Source organism: Natator depressus, chromosome 14, assembly GCF_965152275.1.
Source record: "Natator depressus isolate rNatDep1 chromosome 14, rNatDep2.hap1, whole genome shotgun sequence".
In the NCBI taxonomy this organism is placed as follows: domain Eukaryota; kingdom Metazoa; phylum Chordata; order Testudines; family Cheloniidae; genus Natator; species Natator depressus.
The window spans coordinates 13,154,290-13,175,247 of NC_134247.1; the positions used below are offsets into that span (position 1 = coordinate 13,154,290).

At 40.5% G+C, this 20,958-nt stretch overlaps 1 protein-coding gene across 1 annotated transcript in view; it reads right to left on the minus strand.

Annotated features, from left to right (window-relative positions):
• Positions 1-739: 739 nt before the first annotated feature.
• The window catches only part of CACNA1G (calcium voltage-gated channel subunit alpha1 G), a 274,461-nt gene continuing 254,242 nt past the window's right edge, over positions 740-20,958 (minus strand). Inside the window, exons 34-38 of the mRNA XM_074971576.1 lie at positions 20,713-20,853; positions 17,199-17,333; positions 14,449-14,638; positions 10,322-10,491; positions 740-5,836 (exon numbers count right to left, since the gene is read on the minus strand). Coding sequence (XP_074827677.1) covers positions 4,988-5,836; positions 10,322-10,491; positions 14,449-14,638; positions 17,199-17,333; positions 20,713-20,853 — 1,485 coding nt within the window. The 3' untranslated portion in view covers positions 740-4,987. The remainder of the gene's footprint in view (positions 5,837-10,321; positions 10,492-14,448; positions 14,639-17,198; positions 17,334-20,712; positions 20,854-20,958) is intronic.

The following is a 20,958-nucleotide window of genomic DNA, read 5'->3' on the forward strand; positions in this document are numbered from 1 at the left end:
CTATGACTCCTAGCCACTAAATTGGTGGAGATATGGGCTGAACAGGTACAGGGTTCAAATCCTGCTTGCTGATGACCCATAAAAAAAACAGTTTAACCTATAAGTGCTGATTCTCCATTGCTTTGCAAGTAGTACAGTCATTTTCACTGGGTGCAAAAGGCTACCACAAAATCAGACCGGTAGCACTTTATACCCCAATTGCACTCAGTGTGCACTGGTGTAAATGACTGGATGAGTTGCAGGGCAGCAGAGAATGCTTCAGGTACCAAACCAGCAGTAGTAACTCAGAGAGAATTCTAAAGCTTCCTTCTTAACAGCAAAAGAAGATTTCAGGGCACAGATCAACTCCGTCCCTCCTAGCCCCTTTCTCCTGTGTGCCACTGTCAGCCTTCACTGAAGTGCTTATTACCAGAAAGCTCCAGAAAAAGTCCTGTCCCTTTCCTTGCGGATTTTTTATTATACAGCCGCTAGCCAAACTGCATTCAGTCCCCGTATAATGCAACTGCTAACGTACAACTGACTACCTTGTTTATAGCAAAGCAACACACACCTGGTAACATGCTGGGCCAAACTCATCTTTGGTGTAATGCCAATCACTTCACAAAGGATTGACATTTGCTAACCATCCTTTAACCCTGCCAGTCTGTTTCAGCTGAGTTATACAATGTCCCCTCCGTCATGTTTACAATTAGAACTTGGGCAGACCAAAGATCTGAGCAGCCTGAACAATAAATAGATTAGCATCATCAACAGCAAAAGAAGTGAAGTGCGCATTTTTCTTTTCAAAAGCTTTTAATAGGACATTTTTTTTTGTCATTTGTAAAGATTTACACTCTTTTTTTTTTAAAAGAACATTTTAACCCAATTTTCCCCTTTAATACCATCTTTTGTTGCCCTGATCAAAGACCGAGTTTTTGGTCTATATACCTGATACAGTATAACAATATATTAAGTATTAAATACAAAGTTCTATCATATATGCTAGATTGTTACGGACATTGCAATGGTACTGTGCCTACTCTAGTCATCTCGTGTAATAGTGTACATGGATTATTATAGTCAAGGGGGCAGAAAAGGGGGACCAGGGCATAGCCTAATTTACAACAATAAATCTTTTTTATTTCTTTGTGCCTTACACCAAACCTTGTGTTGAGTGCAATCTATAGAAGCCAAAAACAGTGTATCCCCCCCCCAAATTATCTACAGTTTAAATAACCTGTACTCTGTCTATGAATAGTTATGTGCAATGGCTGCAACTATGGAATTTACATTTTTCCAGACACGATCACCATCTCTTTTCCTCTCACACATAAGACTGGTAATGGCAGAATATTCTATTCCCATCTGTTTACAGTAAATCCACAATATTAAAGTGCTGGTGTGCTTCGAATGAACTGGAGCGCCATGTTACTGTGTATTAGCGTCAGGGCTGGCTGATTTCTCAGGGTGGACATGGTTTATACCAGTACAGTTCTTTAACAGTGTAGCACTGCAATATCCTAGAACTTTAGCTGAGCTACTCACTTCTAACCATTACCTTTATGCGGTCTTTGGAACTAGGTTATAAATCTTGGAATACACTAGGTCTGGCCCCAAATTTAGTAAAAGAAAATATTAGACCTAGCTGCTTTTCTTTCCAAGATGCTATGCACACTTTTAACAATTTCTCTACAGATTTCTACAAAAATATAAAAATTCAATCAACATAACCATTCTACAGAATTCCTGTGGATTTTGTAGATTTTTATTTAAAAAAAGGCAACTTCTATAAAACCCCCCAAAGGTATTTAAAATTATTTTAAGATTATTGCACACTCTGTAGTACATATATTTGTTTTTCAAAAGGGCAGCTAGAAAAAAAACTCTTATCAGTTAGAAAACAAATGATTTTACATGCATTTTTTTCCTGAATGCATCTTCGTACAGTATGTTTCTACTGATTGGTCTTTATTGAACATGAATGTATGATGTAAACTTTGTTTTATTGTTATTCACACAATCCTTGTCAGTAGGCAAAACCCCGAGTACTAAAAATGGAACAGTTTTTAAGTTAAACAGTTGTTAGGCTTCCTGTTACAGTTGGAGCTGTGAGCATGGATTGACATTACCTCACCTTCTTGCACCATGATTTCATGCTAACATATTGCATGTTATATCACAAGGAAGGTACTGTGTTGTGTAGACCTCTTATTATGCAGCTCCACTCCAGCTACAGAAACACATTGCTAGTCATTTAGCAAATTTGGGTACAGTAATTTTCGTGGACCAACCATTTTGCTGGGTTGTTTGGTATGCTCAAAAGGAAAGTCTAAAGCTCATTAAGAGTGTAAAACCAAAAAAGGGATTAAGAATATTTCTCAGGCTTAATGCACTGTAATTTTATTATTTCCTTAAATGGGATCAGGGTGAAGCACTAATGAAAGGTTTGTTTGTAACAATTGCTTTAATTGGGTTTAGTTTTGGATTTGGACTCGGATTATGAGAGAGAATGCTTTATGTGAGGGCACCCATTAGGACTCTCGAGCAGGGTAAAAAAAAAAAAAAAAGCCCACCATTCTAGCCAAGAAATAATCTATTTGGAAGAAACAGTAGAGAATGTTAATCTTTAAAATAAACTGATTACTTCCTGCTGTATAATCCCTGGGTTTTGTACAAGATTTGCAAAATCAATGGTGATTGTTTAGGAAAGTAAACTTCCTCAAGTGAAAATAAAAGTAACTTAAATCTTCATATAGATCTATTAAATATAGGGCATCTTCCTTGTCTATATTTATTTGACGCTAATCTCTATACAAAAAGGAACACTGGGAGAATCTCTGAGCCCACCAAAGGGCTTGGAACCAAGGTCTCCTAGGAGTTTGAAAAAAATCAGTGGTGCTCAAAGGATTTCGATCTCCTCAATGAGAGAACTAGTCATCTTGAATTAAAGTACCTCAGATCCTTCTCTTAATTACATTGGTGTAGGGCTAAATCTGCAAAGTCCTGTAAAGACTTATGCATGTGCTTGACTTTAAGCATGTTAGTAGTCTCATAAATTTAATTGGGACTACTCCCCATGCTTGAAATTAAGTGTGGATTTGTCTTTTAAGGAGCCTCAATCTGAAGTCGACTCTACTGAGGCTCAATGAAGTTCACTTCAGATTCACATCGGAGTAGCTGAGAGAGGATTAGGCCTATTGGGCCAAATTCTGCAGTGCTTTATATTCTGCGTTCTCTCTCTGACTTCGATTTTACAAACAGAGATTTGCACGGGGCGTTAGCACAGACTTTAGCCCATGAATTTTGGAGATGATTGACATTAAGGACATGTTATAAACATTTGGTAAAAATTCTATCTTAATTTCTTCTCATACCACAATTGGAAAGAATTTCTGGTTAAAGCCTTTCCAGCTTGGAAGTAAATTGAAACTAGGGCCTTACAAATTAGCTCCCAGTTGTGGCACTGAAAAACTTCCCTGTTTTACTTAAGATAAATAGTTGTTGTACTGCAGGTTTCCCTACTCCTTTTGGTAATGACCTTCAGCTAGGCTCTGATTTTGCAAAGCATTCTTATTCAGGAAAGCATGTAAGCATATGCTTATCTTTAAGCACCTAAATCCTATTGACTTAAATGAGACAAATACATGCTTAAAATTAAGCTCATGCTTCAGGCCCAGATTTTTAAAGGTGTTTAGGCATTGCTGTGCACAGCATTGCAATGCCTAACTGATTTAGGAGCCGACACCTAATTTTAAAAGGAGTTTGGGCACTTAGGAGCCAAAATCCCCTGGGCAGTTGATGGTATTTAGCTCCTAAGTGCCTAAATCACTTTGAAAATGAAATGTAGGCTCTTAAATCAGTTAGGTGTTGCAGTGCAATAATTCCTAAATAATTTGAAAAATCTAGGTTTAAGTGCTTTGCTGGACAGGGATGGTCATAAGAACATGTTTAAACGCTTTCCTGAATCAGGGCTATATGGAGTTTAGCTAACCGCAGATCTTACTTAGGGGTTTGATTCTCCTCTCTCACAGGTGCAAGTAGGAGTAACTCCATTGAACTCAGTGGACTTAGACTAGTGTAAAACTGCTGACATGAGAGCTCGGGACTCGGTTCTACGTATCTAAAGATATTGGGTAAAATTTTAAAAAGTGCCCATGGGATTAGGTGTCTAAATCACTTGGGTGCTTTTGAAAACTGCATCCATTGACAAGTTTTTAAGAACCACCATTGTCCTCAGTGGCAATATATTTAATACCTTTTTATAAACCAATATTGTGTCACGCTAGTATGGAGTTAAATTCTCTTTGCATTAGAAATCTTCGTGCATCTGTCAACATACTGTACGTTCCTGGTCTAGTGCACCTGCTTTGACTCTGATGGGTGATTTAACTTGAGTTTGGAAAATTATTCGATTATTAAAAAAATTCCATTGCAGTTGTAAAATATTCAAATGACTATTTTCCACAGAAAGCTGTTGAGTTTAAAGGGGGGAGGTTACATTACAGTTCAAAATTATTCTCCTTCCTTGTTGACTGTGGGATATATTTCCTCTGTAATGCACTAATTGGCTCTACCCTGTGCTTTGCAAAAAAACCAAACCAAACCAAAACAAAAAAGGATTAAATATGTATTTTTATGTTAAAATGTCCATAAAACCCAAACCTTATCTCAGAAATATTCTGAGATACATAAAATAGAAGAAAATTAAACAAGATTTTAGTCACAAAATGTACTACATCCCGCAATACTAGAGTCAATTAATTTAATAAAATATAATATACATATAGATTCTGCACAATGTATTGCTTTTACCTAAGCAGAACATATGCTTAAGTAAGCATGATATAGGTTAACCACTCTTTAACCAGCTGGTTCTTTCAACTTTCTTTGGAAATTTTTACCCAGTGCCATTTGAGAATACAGAGGGTTTTTTGTTAGTTTTTAATTTGTATTTTTTTTTTTAATTACACGAAAAGAAGAAAATATTTGGCACCAACAGAAATATAATTCAGGGGTCCATTTCTGTTTGATCAAAGGAAAAACTAGGAAGTGTCAACAAGTCTGTCTTTGGGGTAGGAGATGTTGACATACTGTCTGGAAGCAGCGAATCTCCTATATCCATTGAGTCCTTGGAATCACAAGATGGAGCACGCCTTCGCAGGCAAATGTCTGCACTGGGAGGTGAAATACCATGAGATCCTCTAGGTAACAAACTTTGTCCATCTGGTGGATCTATAGATATACACGGGGGGCTCAGTTTTTTCTTCTGCCGTGCTCCTTGCAAGCCTTCCATTTCACTTAAGACCTGACTTATGAAGCCAGAAGAGCTAGATGTGGAATGGTGCTGAGGGCTGTTTTGCATGGAACAAATTTCTATGGAATGTCTCCTTTGATCATCTAACCAAGATGATGGTTTTCTGAGAAGACCCTGGGTATCTACACTGTAGTATTTCTTCAGGTCCTTCAAAGTAACATTGCTGCTATTGCCTAGGTTCCTCTTAGGAGTTAGAGGTGGAACCACTGAACAGGCACTCAAGGCTGTACAAGTTCCTGAAGTGAAAGGCTCCAAAGAGCTGTTTATTTCAGATACTTCTTGGTCCATCGAGTCTCTAAGTGTCTCTTGATATGAGCCTGTACATGCACACAAAGCTGGTGTGTGCTTGGATATATTATACCAATTGTGGGAATGCTGAGTGCGAACACTTGATCGGCCCCAGCAGGCCGATTCGCTTGCTTCTGATGGCGTCTCTGTGGATACAGCTGCCACATTTGTATCAGAGAGTTCATTCACCTCAGCATGCAAATTGTCTTTGCTTTCAGAGCAATACATGTCCAAGGAGTCATTCCTTATTGCCACCTGTAGCAGAGTGCCACGGAATTGGGGAGGAGGATAGTTGTCAGATAAAGAGAGACACACCAAACAAAGGTTAGTACAAGGAAGGCACAAAATTAACAAGGCAGGTTGTTGTGCCTGGGGCCTAACTCTGCTTTGAAAAAACACTAACACAAATGCAGAGAAAATCCAATGACTCCTATATTCTAACACAGAATACATATTATAGTAACTCCATGACTTCATTGGAGTTACTCTGGGGTTACACCAGTACAAGTTAGAGTAAAATTTGGACTTTAATGCTTTAAGAATATCAGCTCTCAGGTTGTATCTCTAAAGTATATAGGATTAGATAATCCAAACCAAAAAACTCATCAAAACTTTTTCCAGGATTTGGCTTTATTTTTACTTCTGCAAATGAGGAAGGGGTTAATTCAAAGCTCATGGAAGTCAATGGGAGGTCTTCCATGGACTTCATTAGGCACTGGATCAGGGTTTACTTTAAGCACACAAATTGTCCTGCTGAAATCAATGGGATTACACATATGCTTGAAGTTAACTTTGTGCTCAAGTGCTTTGCTGGGCAATGAGCTGAAGTCCTAAAAAAAGGGAGTTTGGAACACTGTTAATGAAATATAAACACCCCTCCCGCCCCACACACTAAGCCCTGCTCCTGCCAGCCCATACTCACGTGTGTAGTCAGAGTCCAATAGAGCTACCCCCAGCATACCCATCTGCGTTTGCTGTATCTGGGCTTAGTTATCCTACCTCTGCATTCCCAGTGTGCCCTATCCTCTATGCATTCATCTTTTTTAGCATGCAAATCTAAACAGTACTAGAACAGTGCATATCTTTGGCCCTATCTAGGGACTGGTTTGCGTAAGAACGCAGTCAGTTACTACTGCCAGCCACTGCTCTCGCTCAAGCTGGCAAGGCACATGCTTTTAGCACTCACATGCCAATGGTCAAAACCCACTTGAGACTGAAGAAGGGAGAGGGGGAAATTTTATATAAGATCTTCAGGGCAAGGACTGTTTATTATGTGGCTGAAGACATTGTTGGTGCTAAATAAATATGGGCCCAATCCTTGATCCTAAAAATGCTAAGTGTCCCCAAATCTCAAATAATTGTCTGGTATTGAATACCTTTATGTGATATAGAATTACTTGAAAATTCTTGTTGGTAATATGATTTTTATTAAAGTGAAATGGATACCTCTACAGTGATGCATCCATAATTATTTCCACCTATTATAAGTGTGAGTTCAGGCTCCTCAAGGGAGGTTTTGCCTGTTTGGAGTCAGATACAGGCTTATTTTCCCCCTAGCTGCAAATTGGCTCTGAGCAGCACCTTTACATGGCAGTTTTACCTCCCCATTTTCAGCAGTCATTGTGTTCCATAGTGCTACGTGCCCCTTTGCTAAAGGATTTATACATCATTTTAATAGCTCTTCATGCAAATGTCTCATCTTGGGGAGATTGCTTATTTTCCTCTTTACAATATTTGAAAAAAAAAATGCAGGTGGCCCCACTTTAATATACCAGGATGAAGAGATGGGCTATTAATTGTAATAACACTTGTCATCTAGCAGCTCAAAATTACTTTTTTAAAATGAAAGTTTATGAACTAGTCCATAAATATCAACCAGTTCATTTTTTTTCTAGGAAAATCTCCCACAGACTACAGGACATACACCGACCCTGATCAATGTTCCCTCTAATTTTTGACAGGCCGTGTACGCAAAAAATTTCTTCTGTGCAAATTGTTGTGCTCCTGTGCAAATTTTTGTGCGCATGGTATTTCGCTGTGTGCGCGGGGTTTAGGATCTGTGTGCGCACGCACAGCTTAGAGGGAACAGAGACCCTGATCCTCCAAAGGTTTATGCAACACACACACACACCTCCCCTGCAAAGATGTAAGCATGAGCCGTCCCTTTGAGTTTAATAAGTCTTCCCCTATACTTCAAATTAAGCATGTGCAAGTATTTGCAGGAAGGTTTACATACACAAATATATATATGCACACATATACATAATAATATAAAAATACGTTCGTGTGGGTATATGTTCTCACACTCAAATATTTGTGTGTGTTTATATTACTAATATGTATCTGGAATCTTGATAGAGTTTGCATGCTCACCTCTCTTATTTGGACCACAAATTAGAAATTCTGTATTAATGTGCTTAAATGATAGACTGCAATGTTTATTTGACAGCCTGGAGTTAAACTCAAGCTGCTAACCTGAGTTAAAAGCCAAGCTGCCATTTCTTCACTGCTATTTTAACCTGAATTAGCTGGTCCGAGCTAAGTACACCTTTTGCTGCAACGTAGGCGTACTCTGGTCTGTGTTCCCATTGAAGAGAATGGTAGACTTCCCATTGATTTCAATGGGAGCAGATTAGGCCAATTCTCAACCCTTTTGAAAATCCCACATGTTGTGACATAGGATAGACTATTGGGAACATTCTGGGTCAGACTACACGCTCGTACATGTTTGCATCTCCCACTGGTTTTACCTGGAGTTCTGTGTGTTAAATTTAAGGCATTAAGGCCTGATCCTCAGCTGGTGTAAATTGGCATAGCTCTTGAAATCAATTGAGCCATGCTGATTTATAGCAGCTGCGGTTCTTGCTCTTGAAGTGCAAACCAACATTCTATTAAGAATTATCCTGTAGTCTTATTCAGCAGTAACCACTATGGGAAATGTGAAGAAAATGGAGTTAAAGAAGATGGCTAACATGGTAATTTATATTAGAAATACCAGCCAAAAGGTTGGAGCTGTTACCCATCAGAAGCTGAGGGAGGATATTCATGAACTGGAAACATTAAATCAATTAGTTTCCCCATTAGTGTCGACTGGGCTGCCTGGCTAGCCTGGTGCAGTCTAATACACATTGGGAATTTAACTTGTCAGTTTAATATTACAGATTAATGTAACTGCTAACCTTAGTGCCTCAGATTCATTTTTAGGGCTCAATAAATTAACTGTCTTATTTTCTCAGCGTAAAAAAGGAAGATCATTTGAATAAATGAGGATATATTTTATTCAAGTAATACGTTATTTGGGGAAAAATAAAAATGATCCACTCTGCATTTTATTTATTTACACACACACACACACACACACACACACTATATATATATATATAAAATCAGACACAGGAAACTAACTATTGGGTAAAGATGAGCTACAAAATTAGCCAAATATATGTCTCTGATTCAGCAAAACACTTTTAACATGTATTTAATTTTATAATGTGAGAGTTAAGCTTATGCTTAAGTGTTTTACTGAACAGGTACAGACTTAAACATATGCTTAAAGTTAAGCACATGTTTAAGTACTTGGCTGAATCAGGGCCTATATCATTGGCAATTAGACAACTGATATGCGGCCAAGAATAAGTGTCCTCAAAACCCAATAGGGTTTTGGTTAAGGCATACATTTGTTAGAAAACAGAAGAAATTAAACTAAAGGCAAATTTTCCAAAAGTTCTTAAATGACTTAGGAGCCTCAGGCCCATTTTCAAAAGTGACTCAGCACTTCGGTGTCTGTCTCACTGAGTTTCAGCATCGGCCACATCTACACTCCAAGCTGGGGTGGGATTCCCCTGCTCACGTGCACATACTCCCGCTGGCTCTCATTGAGCTTGCACTAGTATAAATTGAGCTTGCACTAGTGGCCATGGCAGCATGGGTCGCGGCAGCAGAGGCATTCCATACCCGTTGGTTGCAGGTGGATTTGTATTCTGCATGGCTCAGCCACGCCTGCACTGCTGCTAACCATCCTACCACGGCTACCTTGCTATTTATACTTGGGCTAGCACGACTACGTGTACACGAGCAGGGCAATCACAACCCTATCTTGTAGTGTAGATGGAGCTTTGGGCTCCTAAATCACTTAGGCACATTTGAATCCCCCCCCATCTAATAAGGAAAATACTCTTAGTTTAGGTAAAAACAAAAGTAACTCAGCTTCGTATCCCTGCTCTAGAAAAGGTACATTTCTCACTTCTGCTTGTTCAGACATAAAAGGTCTGGCTTCCTTAAAGCAAAACACATGTTTCCTTGTCAAAAGCGATAGCTCTTCCCGATGAGAGGAAATTACAGCAGTCATAGAGTTGATTGGGGAGAGTTATCTGCAATCACTGTGCACTCTCAAATGTTGGGGACAGCATTGCGTAGCGGTTCGGAACTAGTTCAGTGAACTCCAGTGACCCCTAAGGAACATTTGGCTATATCAATGAAAATGCTAGGAAGGACAAAGTATTAATCAAATGGAGAATGTTTAGGCCTATTGCCAAAGGAGTTGTAAGCCATCACGTGGCTCTTTAGAGAACACTGAATGGGTTTCTCTTCAAAAAAAATCAACCAATCTTTTTGGGATTATTCCTAAATGAGGGTTACAGAGCTCATGAAATTGCGATATAAAGGTTAGTAACCCATCAGTTAACTTAGTAAGCCACCAGTTTTGAACTACAGCAGGTTCACAGTCACAGCTCTGCTTACCTGCCTACGAAGTAATCTTTCTGCAGAGGGAGAATGCACAGTTGGGGGGATCTTGGATTTGTTTTCCCAGTCCAAATTGCCATGTGGTCTTAGGTGGTGGAAATGATCTTTTGGGATTTGCAGGAGAGAACTGGTGTCAGCAGGCTGCGACTGCACAGAGGCTGTTGAACCTTGAGAAAGGGACAGGAAACAGGAATGTGACACACATTCATCTGTAGATATCTCCCATAGCTTAATAACCTTTCAGTGAAAACTCTCCCATTGGACCAGACAGGCATTGCACAATGAATACTTTTTAACATCCTGATTATCACTTCAAAAGTTTTTTTTCTCCTGATAATAGCTCACCTTAATTGATTAGTCTCATTATAGTTGGTATGGCAACACCCATTGTTTCATGTTCTCTGTGTATCTATATCTTCCTACTATATTTTCCACTGCATGCACCTGATGAAGTGGGTTTTAGCCCATGAAAGCTTATGCCCAAATAAATTTTAGTCTCTAAGGTGCCACAAGGACTCCTCGTTCTTTTTGCTGATACAGACTAACACGGCTCCCTCTCTGAAACAGGTAGGAGTTCACTTCACTCAGCACTGAAATACAGCCACTTTTTAGATGGAATAGGGCAACCATTTAAAGGGTACCAGCAACACTATACAGCATCTCAGAACAGGGTGTGTAGAATACTTTGTCCAGTTAAAGCAATGGGAATTTTGCCAGGACACCGAGGCAGATGTAAAACATAAGGTATTTAATTGGTTATAACATGGTTATGAATAGGACATTAGTTTTCTCTGATCAGAAAACAGTACAGACCGCCCCCCCCATGCTGGGTCACTGGCTGAGGGCTGTTTCAGAGGGAGGATGAATGGCTAGGATCATTTCTTGGAACATCTCAGGTTTTCCTCAGAGGTCTCCAATCCAAATCCTGACTAGGTCAGACCATTCTTAGCTTCTAAACCCTAGATGATCATAGCCAGAAAAAAAAACAAAACACATTTACCCTAAACACTCCTACTTCCAATACCTTGTTTAATCTGAGCTACTTAACAAGTGATCAAAACACAGTGCATCAATGGCCAGCACAAACTTCAGGGTCCAACGTGGCTTTGAAGAATCATGCAAGAGCTTTTCTTAAATATCTGCCCTACTTCCAAATGGGACTATTTATCCAGGATTCCCTAGGGAGTAATACAGGCTCCTCAGATTCAACTGGTGTCAGCCAGTGCTATTCATTTTACCAAGATGGGAACTGAACAGTGCAAGTTCAAGGTAAACAAAGGACTAGGAAGAAGCCCGGGTTTGGCTTGCAAGCTAGCTCAACGTAGGAACAAAGACACCTGGAATAAGCAGCAACATGCACAGCACCAGAAACTCCCTCCACAGCAACATGAGGATCTTTTTAAAAGCCAAGGAAGTTTCAGTGACCTTGGGCTACACTGACACTAATCCTGGTCCCATTGAAGTCAAAGTGAGTTTTGCCATAGATTTTAACGGGCTAAGATTTCACCCCAAGTCTTTCCATTGATGTGAATGAATCCTTTAAAGGGACAGTATTTGTCCCTAAGTCTTTCATATTATGCCAATGCCTCTTTCCAACCCCAGGTTCATCTTGCTCTGTTGTCTCCATATTTTATTTCTGCTGTTAAACTATAGCTGTGCATTTGAATTCCTATTACTCTGCAAATTTCAACATCCCATTTCTAATCTGTTCAAATCTTGTATCATTCTGAACAGCTCTATGAAATTATGCCCCTGTTAGAAGCTTGCAAATGGTAATGCTCGGGAAAATCTTTTCTGCCTTACCTAGGACAAGAGCCTACAAACTGTTGTCTATTAAGAGCAGGTGCAGATAAATTAAAGGAAACTATATTAACTGACCAGCAGAAGGTATTGCATAGCCTACTGTGCAACACAAGAATTTCTGCCAATTGCATCCCCAAAATATTGACCATCACAACAACAGTGAAATCCTGATGGACAATACGGTCCAGGGGTAGCACCTGAAAAAAAATGCAAATGTAAACCTAAGAAAATACCTGCACTAAGGGTCCCTTAAACATACACTTACCCATTTTGCACAGATAGATGCTACTGTAGCTGCAATTTGTGGCACCAGTCTATGGAAACCTGGCCCTATATTTTAATTGAGAACTCTTCTTGTCCAACCCAGTCCACTCCATCAAACAACCTTTGAATGGGAAAACCCATCTTTGAACTGTAATTTACATTTTAAACACAAACTCTACCCGGTTATTTCTCTAAACCAGCCTGTCAGTGTTTTGTCACTGCACAATAACACAACTTAGCATTCCCTGGTGTGTTCCATCCCAGGATTTCAAAGTGCATTACAAACAATAAGTCTCACAAGCTCCCTCTGTAAAGAGGCATCTGAGGCACAGAGAGGTTAAGTGACTTGCTCAAGGCCACATGAAGTATTAGTGGCAGAGCTGAGAATAGACTACATATTTCCTGACTCCCACTCTGTTTAGCCACAAGACTGTGCTTCTCTCCCAAGCATGACAAACATTTAGCCTATTAGTACTTCCTTGGAGACTCTGAGAAACATACAGAAAAGGACTTCAAAATTCTCCTGAGGGAAGAATGACCATTATTTTGGATTTCATTTTGATGTCATGGTTGGTTTTACAACAGGGATAATGTGTACTACTTTGTAATGAGCTCCCAGTAAAACACTTTGGAGACTGATTACAGATATCAGCTTTGCTCCAATGCTTTGGTCAACCTTAGGCCACATTCATTGCTTCATATGCTATGAAGAAGGAAAGACTGCCCCAATACTCCAGTTTATTGTTCTCTCTAAAGAATAGAATTCATTATCTCTCTTCAGTCTCACAGGAGGAACCATGCCCCTGTCAATCCAGGGAGGGGTGAGCTAACCTGAAAATGTTCTGAATTGGGGATCCATTTGGGAGAATGTGTCTGTGACCAGGTATATTTGCCCTGCCCTGGGCCAGAAGGGGTTAACCCTGTACTTTGGACTAAGGAAGCCTCGCCCCCTCTCCCTGCTGGGCATGCTCCAACTGGAACTGCAGTCTGGGGAGGAGAGAGGACGGGTGTTGCATGCTCCTGTCTGGAAGCTGTTGGAGCCCCAGACTGCAGAGGCTATGTACACTGAGACCCAGGTAAAATCAGTGGAAGCCCACGAGGAAAAGGAGCCACTGGGAACATCGCCTGCTGAATACTCTGGAGAACCAGAGGACCTGTAGACTATGTAGCAGGAAGACAGAGTTGGAAGTAGCCCATGGGAACCAGACATTGATCCGGTTGTGGTACCAGGAACAGAGTCAGCATGTTTCAGTGGGATCTGCGCTGCCCCTAGGCTAGGACCCGGTGGAGTAGGGAGGGCCCAGGTTCCTCTACCTTGGCCACCAACCTACCCCTGGGTGGTGGCCTACTTCCCTTTTGGCCAGTAGGCCATACTGCCTGGTGCAGGAGGGCTGTCCTATTAACTCTGACTGGTAGGCCATATTGCCATGTGCTGAAGGACGGATTTATTGACGCTGGCCGCTAGGCCTTGCTGCCCTAAATCTAAGGACAGCCCCACTGACTCTGACCATTGGGCCACCCTGCCCTAAGAAGAAGAGCGGTTATTTGGACAGCAGGACAGGCTGTCACGATATTTCAGAAACAAGAAGTGAGGAGACACTCCTCTAAAGATAACTTCTGCTGGGATTTTCATTCACGGGTCTTAGTTTGCTGGGGTGAGACTGGTGGAGCTTCCACAGTTCTTAAGAATTCTGACCCCTGAAGGCAGCGATAGGAGGGTAGAATGTAAGGCGGGTCCACTGCTGCCAACCACCTGCCCTCCCAACAGTCCAGTCACTTCCTTTTTTCTGAACCCTTTAAAAAGTTTTGGTTCTAAAATGGGTGTAAGGTTCAGATGGAGAAAGTTTTTATTCTAGACTGGCCAAATTCGTTAGTCTATACCTGATAGATGGGCTTTTCAAAGCCATTTTAGGCATCTAGAGACCTAATTGCCATCAGAACTGATACATAGCTATATAGGTAGCTTTGATACAAATGATATGTAGCGACATAGGTAGTTCCGTAGCTACACTTTGAAACCCCCAGGCCTGATATGGTCAGCGTGGAGAGATTTGTACCTGACCGCGATTTCTGATGAGATGTGTTCCTCTCAGCCTGGGAGTTGGCACAGGAGCCAGAGTATGGAGGCTGGAACATATAGCTGTCATTTGGCAAAGAGTGGGTGCGACCTACGGAAGGCTTTCTCACACTCAGCAAGTCCTTGCTGGGGGACAGTGTCAGAGTGTCATCTTTGGAGAGGTGATCAGTCTACGAAAGAAGAGAGAAAACATCACAGAGTTGGAAGACCTGGAGAACCTGGGACCCCTAGCAACAGCCATTGCAATAAATATGGGGCATGATGGTGCATGCAAATTGTCGATATGTACAAGGTCGACTGAAACAAAATGAAACTTGCACAAATGGATCTACTAGGAAGCTATTCCCCTAATTTTATAGTGTCACTAAACCATCACACAGAATGAACCAAATAAAATACTGGGAAACAGAGGAAAGCAACACTGCAGTAATAAACCATGACTATTTCAGGAATAGTTGAAACAGGCATCATGCCTCAAGGCCCAGCAATGCACACATGCTTTTTGCATAACTCTGATCATATCAAAAGATAATCAAGCCTCCCATATGTGCCCTCCCAAGTCAGTTAGACTTTTGCAAAGGTAAGTACGTAACAGTCATCCCCTCTTCTAAGAATGGGGGAACAATATAGTTCGCAGAAGATGTGCCCTGCTTTGACTTCCACTGTCATTTTATTGCTTTTTCTTTCCTTTTCTAGTAATAATTATTATTGACACTTTTTTGGCAGGACATTAAATTTGATTCTTCAGGGCATAAACCAATCTCTATTAGAGATATAGATAAGACCTAATGTGGGGGGCTGATTATCCCACATCTGCTAGTGCAGGCTTCTTCCAAGCTTTCTCTGAAGCATTTGGCACTGGCCACCATCAGAGACAGATACTAGATAGACTTTGGGTCCGATTCAGTAGGGCAATTCCTATGTTCTTGTGTTCTAAAGAAAATTATAAGGTGTTATCAAACATGGAAATAATGTAAGCCCAGTGATGTATTTCTAACAAAAGAACTACCTCCTTTATAAAGGACTCCATAAGAAATCATAGAAAACAGAGAAACATGCCAATGTAGTTCAGTAAAGTACATCTCTGATCCCCTTCTTTCAGAGTAGTTTAAAAATTATCTACTGGCAAATTTATCTTCCACTTACTCTGAGCATTACTATTTTTCTGAAATAGATATTCTGAGGTTTTTTCTAATTTAGTCCTCTAACAGAAGCAAAATTTCATTAGTGTGTTGTGTACACAGTAAAACAGGACAAGATTAAATGGAATTTACAACAAAAAAAAGAAGAAGAAGAAGAAGAAAAGGAGGGGGATCACTGTTGTAAAATTGGCCAACTAAATCCAAGTTCACTGCCATAAAAAATTGTTTTCAGTCTTCATGAATTTGCTGATTTAGATATAAATGATATTCATTAGGGACTGCAGTCTCCTGCTATAATTCAAATGAGGAGGGCAAGTTCAATTCTGGTAATGTTGACACTTCTGGTTTGAAATCCTCCTCACCAACCTGCATGCACACACCTTTCTCTACACATCATTCTGCCTAATACAAGAGATGGTCCAAAAACTGGAATTTCACATTCAAATCCATTTGGATTTGAGAGCAGATCCAAATCCACTCTCCTTGTCTAGGTTTCCAAGCAAGATCCAACTCAGAAGGGGCTTATTTTCCAGTTCAGATGCAGCCAAACTCTTCTGAGATTTCAGCCTCAAATAGCAGAAATCTTGAGAGAACAGCTAATTTCATGAAAGCCATTTAAAAGCCTGAAAGGTGACCCCATGAGAAACAGCTCACACAGACTTCAGTGCTGTCAGATTCCTAATCTCTACCCAATCTGGATCCAGACTGGAAAACTGCGCTCCTCAGCCCACCTCCACTAGATATCTTATTTTGAAACAAAATGTTCCATACAAAATGTTAAATGTAGTTTACAAAATCTTTTGTACATGATGCCATGAAGCATGATGGGAAATATTGTCACGGTTTAAAGAAGGTGTAGCCCAAATAAATATTAATTAGGATGATAGAAAATTTATCAACAACACAAACATCCAGAGATAGGTATATGGACGACATATAAAACAAGAATGGATCCAAAAATGTTGGAAGAGAAGTTATGTCTGTTGTACAGCAGAAAAAAAGCACTTGATCGCTACACATCAGCTAAAAATGTCTAATGTTTCAAAAAGAAGATGGTTAAAGCAGGGCTCAAAATACTGGTAATTTTTTACAAAAAAGAGAAAGGACTCCAATACTGGTTGCTAATGAGAGTTCACAAAACAAGCAGCATCTCTGAGAGATCCGCAGCGGGTGTATTTCAAAAAAGTGTATCTGGCGCCCATCCCCAAAGCACTGAGGGCACCTATGTTCACAAAATCTAGTCACTTACAAACCAAGGGGATGTAGATAATCCTTCTGCATCGGGCACATGAGTTATTTGCTCATGGGTGTGTCTTTTATGCACACAAACATTGATTTGTTTCAGATGCAGAGAAAGTTTCAAGATTCACAACATCCATTTTTCGTGGGTGGGTATTTATTTTTTTTGAAGATAATGTAATGTTTTTACATATGATGCAAAAAATAAAAATAAACTGCCCTCTTCAGATAAAAGATTAGGTGCTATTTGGAGATAGAGCTGGACCGAAAATACCATTGTGATTAACCATGGGACAGCAGTATTTAGAACCCTGTAAACATCAGAATATATAGTGACCAGTGTATGTACATTGCTTTCCAGAGCATTAAGTAAGAGTGTGTTAGTATCATCAGGAAAAGAGTCATCCGTCAGAGCTAAGGACCAGGACTTTTCAGAGAGAATATCTGACGTCAGAGACAGAGCCTCCATCTCAGCTAGAGGGATCTAAACAAGGGAGAGATGATTAAGCATAAGAAACCAGGACACAAATCTTTTGAAAAAAAGTATCATCGTCTAAATACCGAAGCATTATCCCTAAAATAAGAGCATCTATGTCACGCATGTCATTGCGGTAGATAAAACCGTAAGGAAATGGGGTAAGAAAACCCATTACATTCAGCCTTAAATACTTACAAATAACTCACAACAGATTTTACAATTGTACACTAAAGGTGCTGTGAGAAACACTGGTTTCTATGTGACAAATCGAGGAATAATAAGAGTAATAATACCTGGCTCTTATATAATGTTTTTCATCAATAGATTTCAAAGTGCTTCACAAGTTTTAATGTATTTATCCTCACAACACCAACCGGAAGTGAAAGTAACAGTAGCTTAGGTAGTATGTAGATAAATATGTATTTTTATTATTCTAATGACATCTAAGTATTAGAGGCATTGAGAACCTCCAAACTTCGCTGATATCTCCTATCCCTAAATGCTGTGGCGATGTTGCAGTTGTGTTTGACTCTAGCCTATCTTGTTTGGATCCTCATGGGATACTCTCGAGACCAAAATCATCTGATTAGGATGCAGTCAGCTGTTCATGTATGCATCTTTAATGCAGTGTAAAGAATGACACCTATCTAGGGAGACTTTCATTATAGGATCTCAATCTACTTTCCAAATGTGAATTGAGTCTCTGCCATGTGAGGCAGGTAGCATAACTTGTTTACAGATGGGTAAACTGAGGCATAAAGTCTTGATCCGCGGTCTGCTGCAGTCAGTGAGATTCTTCCCAGTCACTTCAATGGTCTTTGGATCAGGTGCTAATGGGCTTTGAATCATTTATGGGAGTTAGTTAACCCACTTAGGTGCTTTTGAAAACCCCATTGGGCATCTATATGCATCTTTAGACACCTAAATATATTTGAAGATCTGCCCTCTGTGACTTCCCCAGGGCCACAGCAAGTCAGTGACAGGGTTAGTCCTTTCTAAAAAAAGAATCAAGCAAAATATGCAGCCTTCAGTGGAGGGCGCTCTCTCTTGAGGCGCACACAACCATCTAATGGGAAGCACAATGTGTCACTGCTTTGTGCTTTGAGGTGGCTGTCTAGACTGCCCAAAAGAAAGGCAGTGTTCTCCTAACAAAGCAGAGTCACTGTTGTCAGCAGCCTCAAAGCCAGATGCTGGATTTAAAGCGTAGGCTTGACTTTCTAAGCACTCTCTCTCAAACCGGATATGTGTTTTACCGATTGTCACGTACTTCTCTATGGGTGTGTGGTTAGCGAAGGGAGTGTTTTATAGGCCTTATATAAAACTGATTCATGCACAACTACAGCTTCTACATCAAGACATAGGTCCACAGTGCTGCCTCTAGGGCTCCCAGTACGTCAGCATTTCCTCTCTTAATTCAAAGGATTAGCACTTTTATCTTAAGCGTTCAAACAGTCTGTTTCCACAGCAATGCGTCTTTCAAGAGAAGCTGTGGAGACCGAAGCCTGCCATATCCAACCTCGCAAAGAGTTGGTTTCTCCCACATGCCTGCTTTTGGAAATGGTATCATACTATTTCACCTGGGGCTAATTAAATCTAGTGATGGATGAACCTCAGAGATTTGGTTGAGATAATCATGAGACTGATTGTTCTTTTGAACTCTATCCAAACCCTCTCACCCTCTGAATCTGTGACACAGGGCTGGCTAGCAATCTTACTGGACAGGCTTTCTGGTGGGATTTCCAGTGTGTCCTTTGGAGTCAGGAATACAATGAACTGCCAGCGGCAGAGCTGTTCTAGCATCAGTCACGGTATCCCAGAGCTTCTGTCTCTGGTTGTGGATGGAACCAGGAAATGTAGATCAGAGGCACTTGCAGCTCTTGCACACCTGAGTCCACTAGAACCCAGCTGCCACTGAGGCAGCACAAAGGAGCCAGAGAGACGCCCTAATAGGGCCATTGAGAACTCCCCCAGCATGGCAGATGGATTCCTAGCTGGCATAGGACTGATATTAGTAGCTCTATGCCAGCCGCTATGGGCCCTCCTCCACAGTCTAAGGGCATGGTGAGGAAAAAGGGGATGTGGCCAGTATGTTGGATGCAGGTAATTCCTGGCTGGTGTAATGGACCTTTGGGGGCCATTATTAGTTGGGATAGTTTAGAGCAGCCCCGAAGCTGCTCTAAGTTATGTGGACAGCCATACAAGCTCTCAGCAGTCCCCAGGACTGAGGAAACGGAAAAGGTAACAAAGCTAGCTTGTCCCTTCCATCACAGGTTTTAAGGGAGACCTCTGTCTGTTGGTTAATAATCCCCAGCATAATGAAAGTGATAATTAACAACTAGGGGGTAAAAAGTTATCCCAATATTGTGAAATCTATAAAGGTATAGTTCTCATTGTATCCAAACTTGTTCTCCCTGCCTAATGAAAAGAAAAGATGAATAATTTATAGTACTCAATGAGCTGGTAAATAAATATACTAATAATTTAATAAGAAATCTTCAGATATTTTTATCTGATAAAATAAAGAAGATATTTTTAGCAAAAATTACAGCACTACTGGATTTCGCTCAGTCAAAATGAAAACAATAAAAAATGAGGGTATTTGAATTAGCCTATGTCATACAAAAAAGTGTTTGCCCTAAGGAGTAATGGATAGGAGAAAGCAGGAATTTTATTTCAACTACATTAATTTAAAAAAATTGAGTGGTATTATTTTAACAATTTAAGGCCCCAGTTCAGGAAAGCACTTACACACATGCTTAAGTCCACTCCTACTGAAGACAGCACTTAAGTACCTGATTAACTTTAAGCACATACCCAAGCTTCACTGACTTCTTTGGGATATAAGCACTTGCTAAAGTGCTGTCTTGCTTTCTCGAATTGGGTTCAGATTGGAGATCAGGACCCAGTCACAAGAGGCCTATTTAGAGAGACATATGGGGCTGGAGTGTAAATGGGCATCGCTGCAGAACGGAGAGATGCCCCTTCACACCACCCTCTGATCCGGTCCATGAGCTCCCATCCTACAATCCAGTCTGCGCGGTTGGATCCCAGCATCTGTGCAGTTGCAATGCATGAATCCAATCTCAGGATCTGGGCTACATTTGGTCATCATCCTAAGGCCACTCATATATAGAGAAATTTAGCTTTGGATTTAGTACATTAAGGAGGGGAGATTAAATCCTGCACACTTGTTCTAGCATGGATATATAATATCTTAAACAGAGATAAGTTAACTTGCCCTCCCATAAAATAGCCCTGATGACTTAGGCTTCAAAATCCCTATGGCTAGTATCGATTAAACCCCACCCCCAACTTTATCTTTTCAATACAGGTCTCAGTCAAATTGCCTTGGACAGAGACTGTGCAGGAAATTAGGAATATTAACCTGTTTCTCAGAGTTGTAATATTCAGGAGCTGGAAGGGCATAATGATGGCACACAGAGCCTGACAGGTTGTCCATCAGCTTCAACTCTCCTTCCAGAGATTCCTGGATCAGCAGTGATATGGTATCAAACAAGTGTCTTTCCTGGGAGGGGTGCCGTATAGCATGCAGAAGGATAAGGCAAGCCAAAGAGAGAGAAAGAGAGAGAAAGTGAGGGACAGAGACAGAGGGAGAGAGTAAAAGGACAGG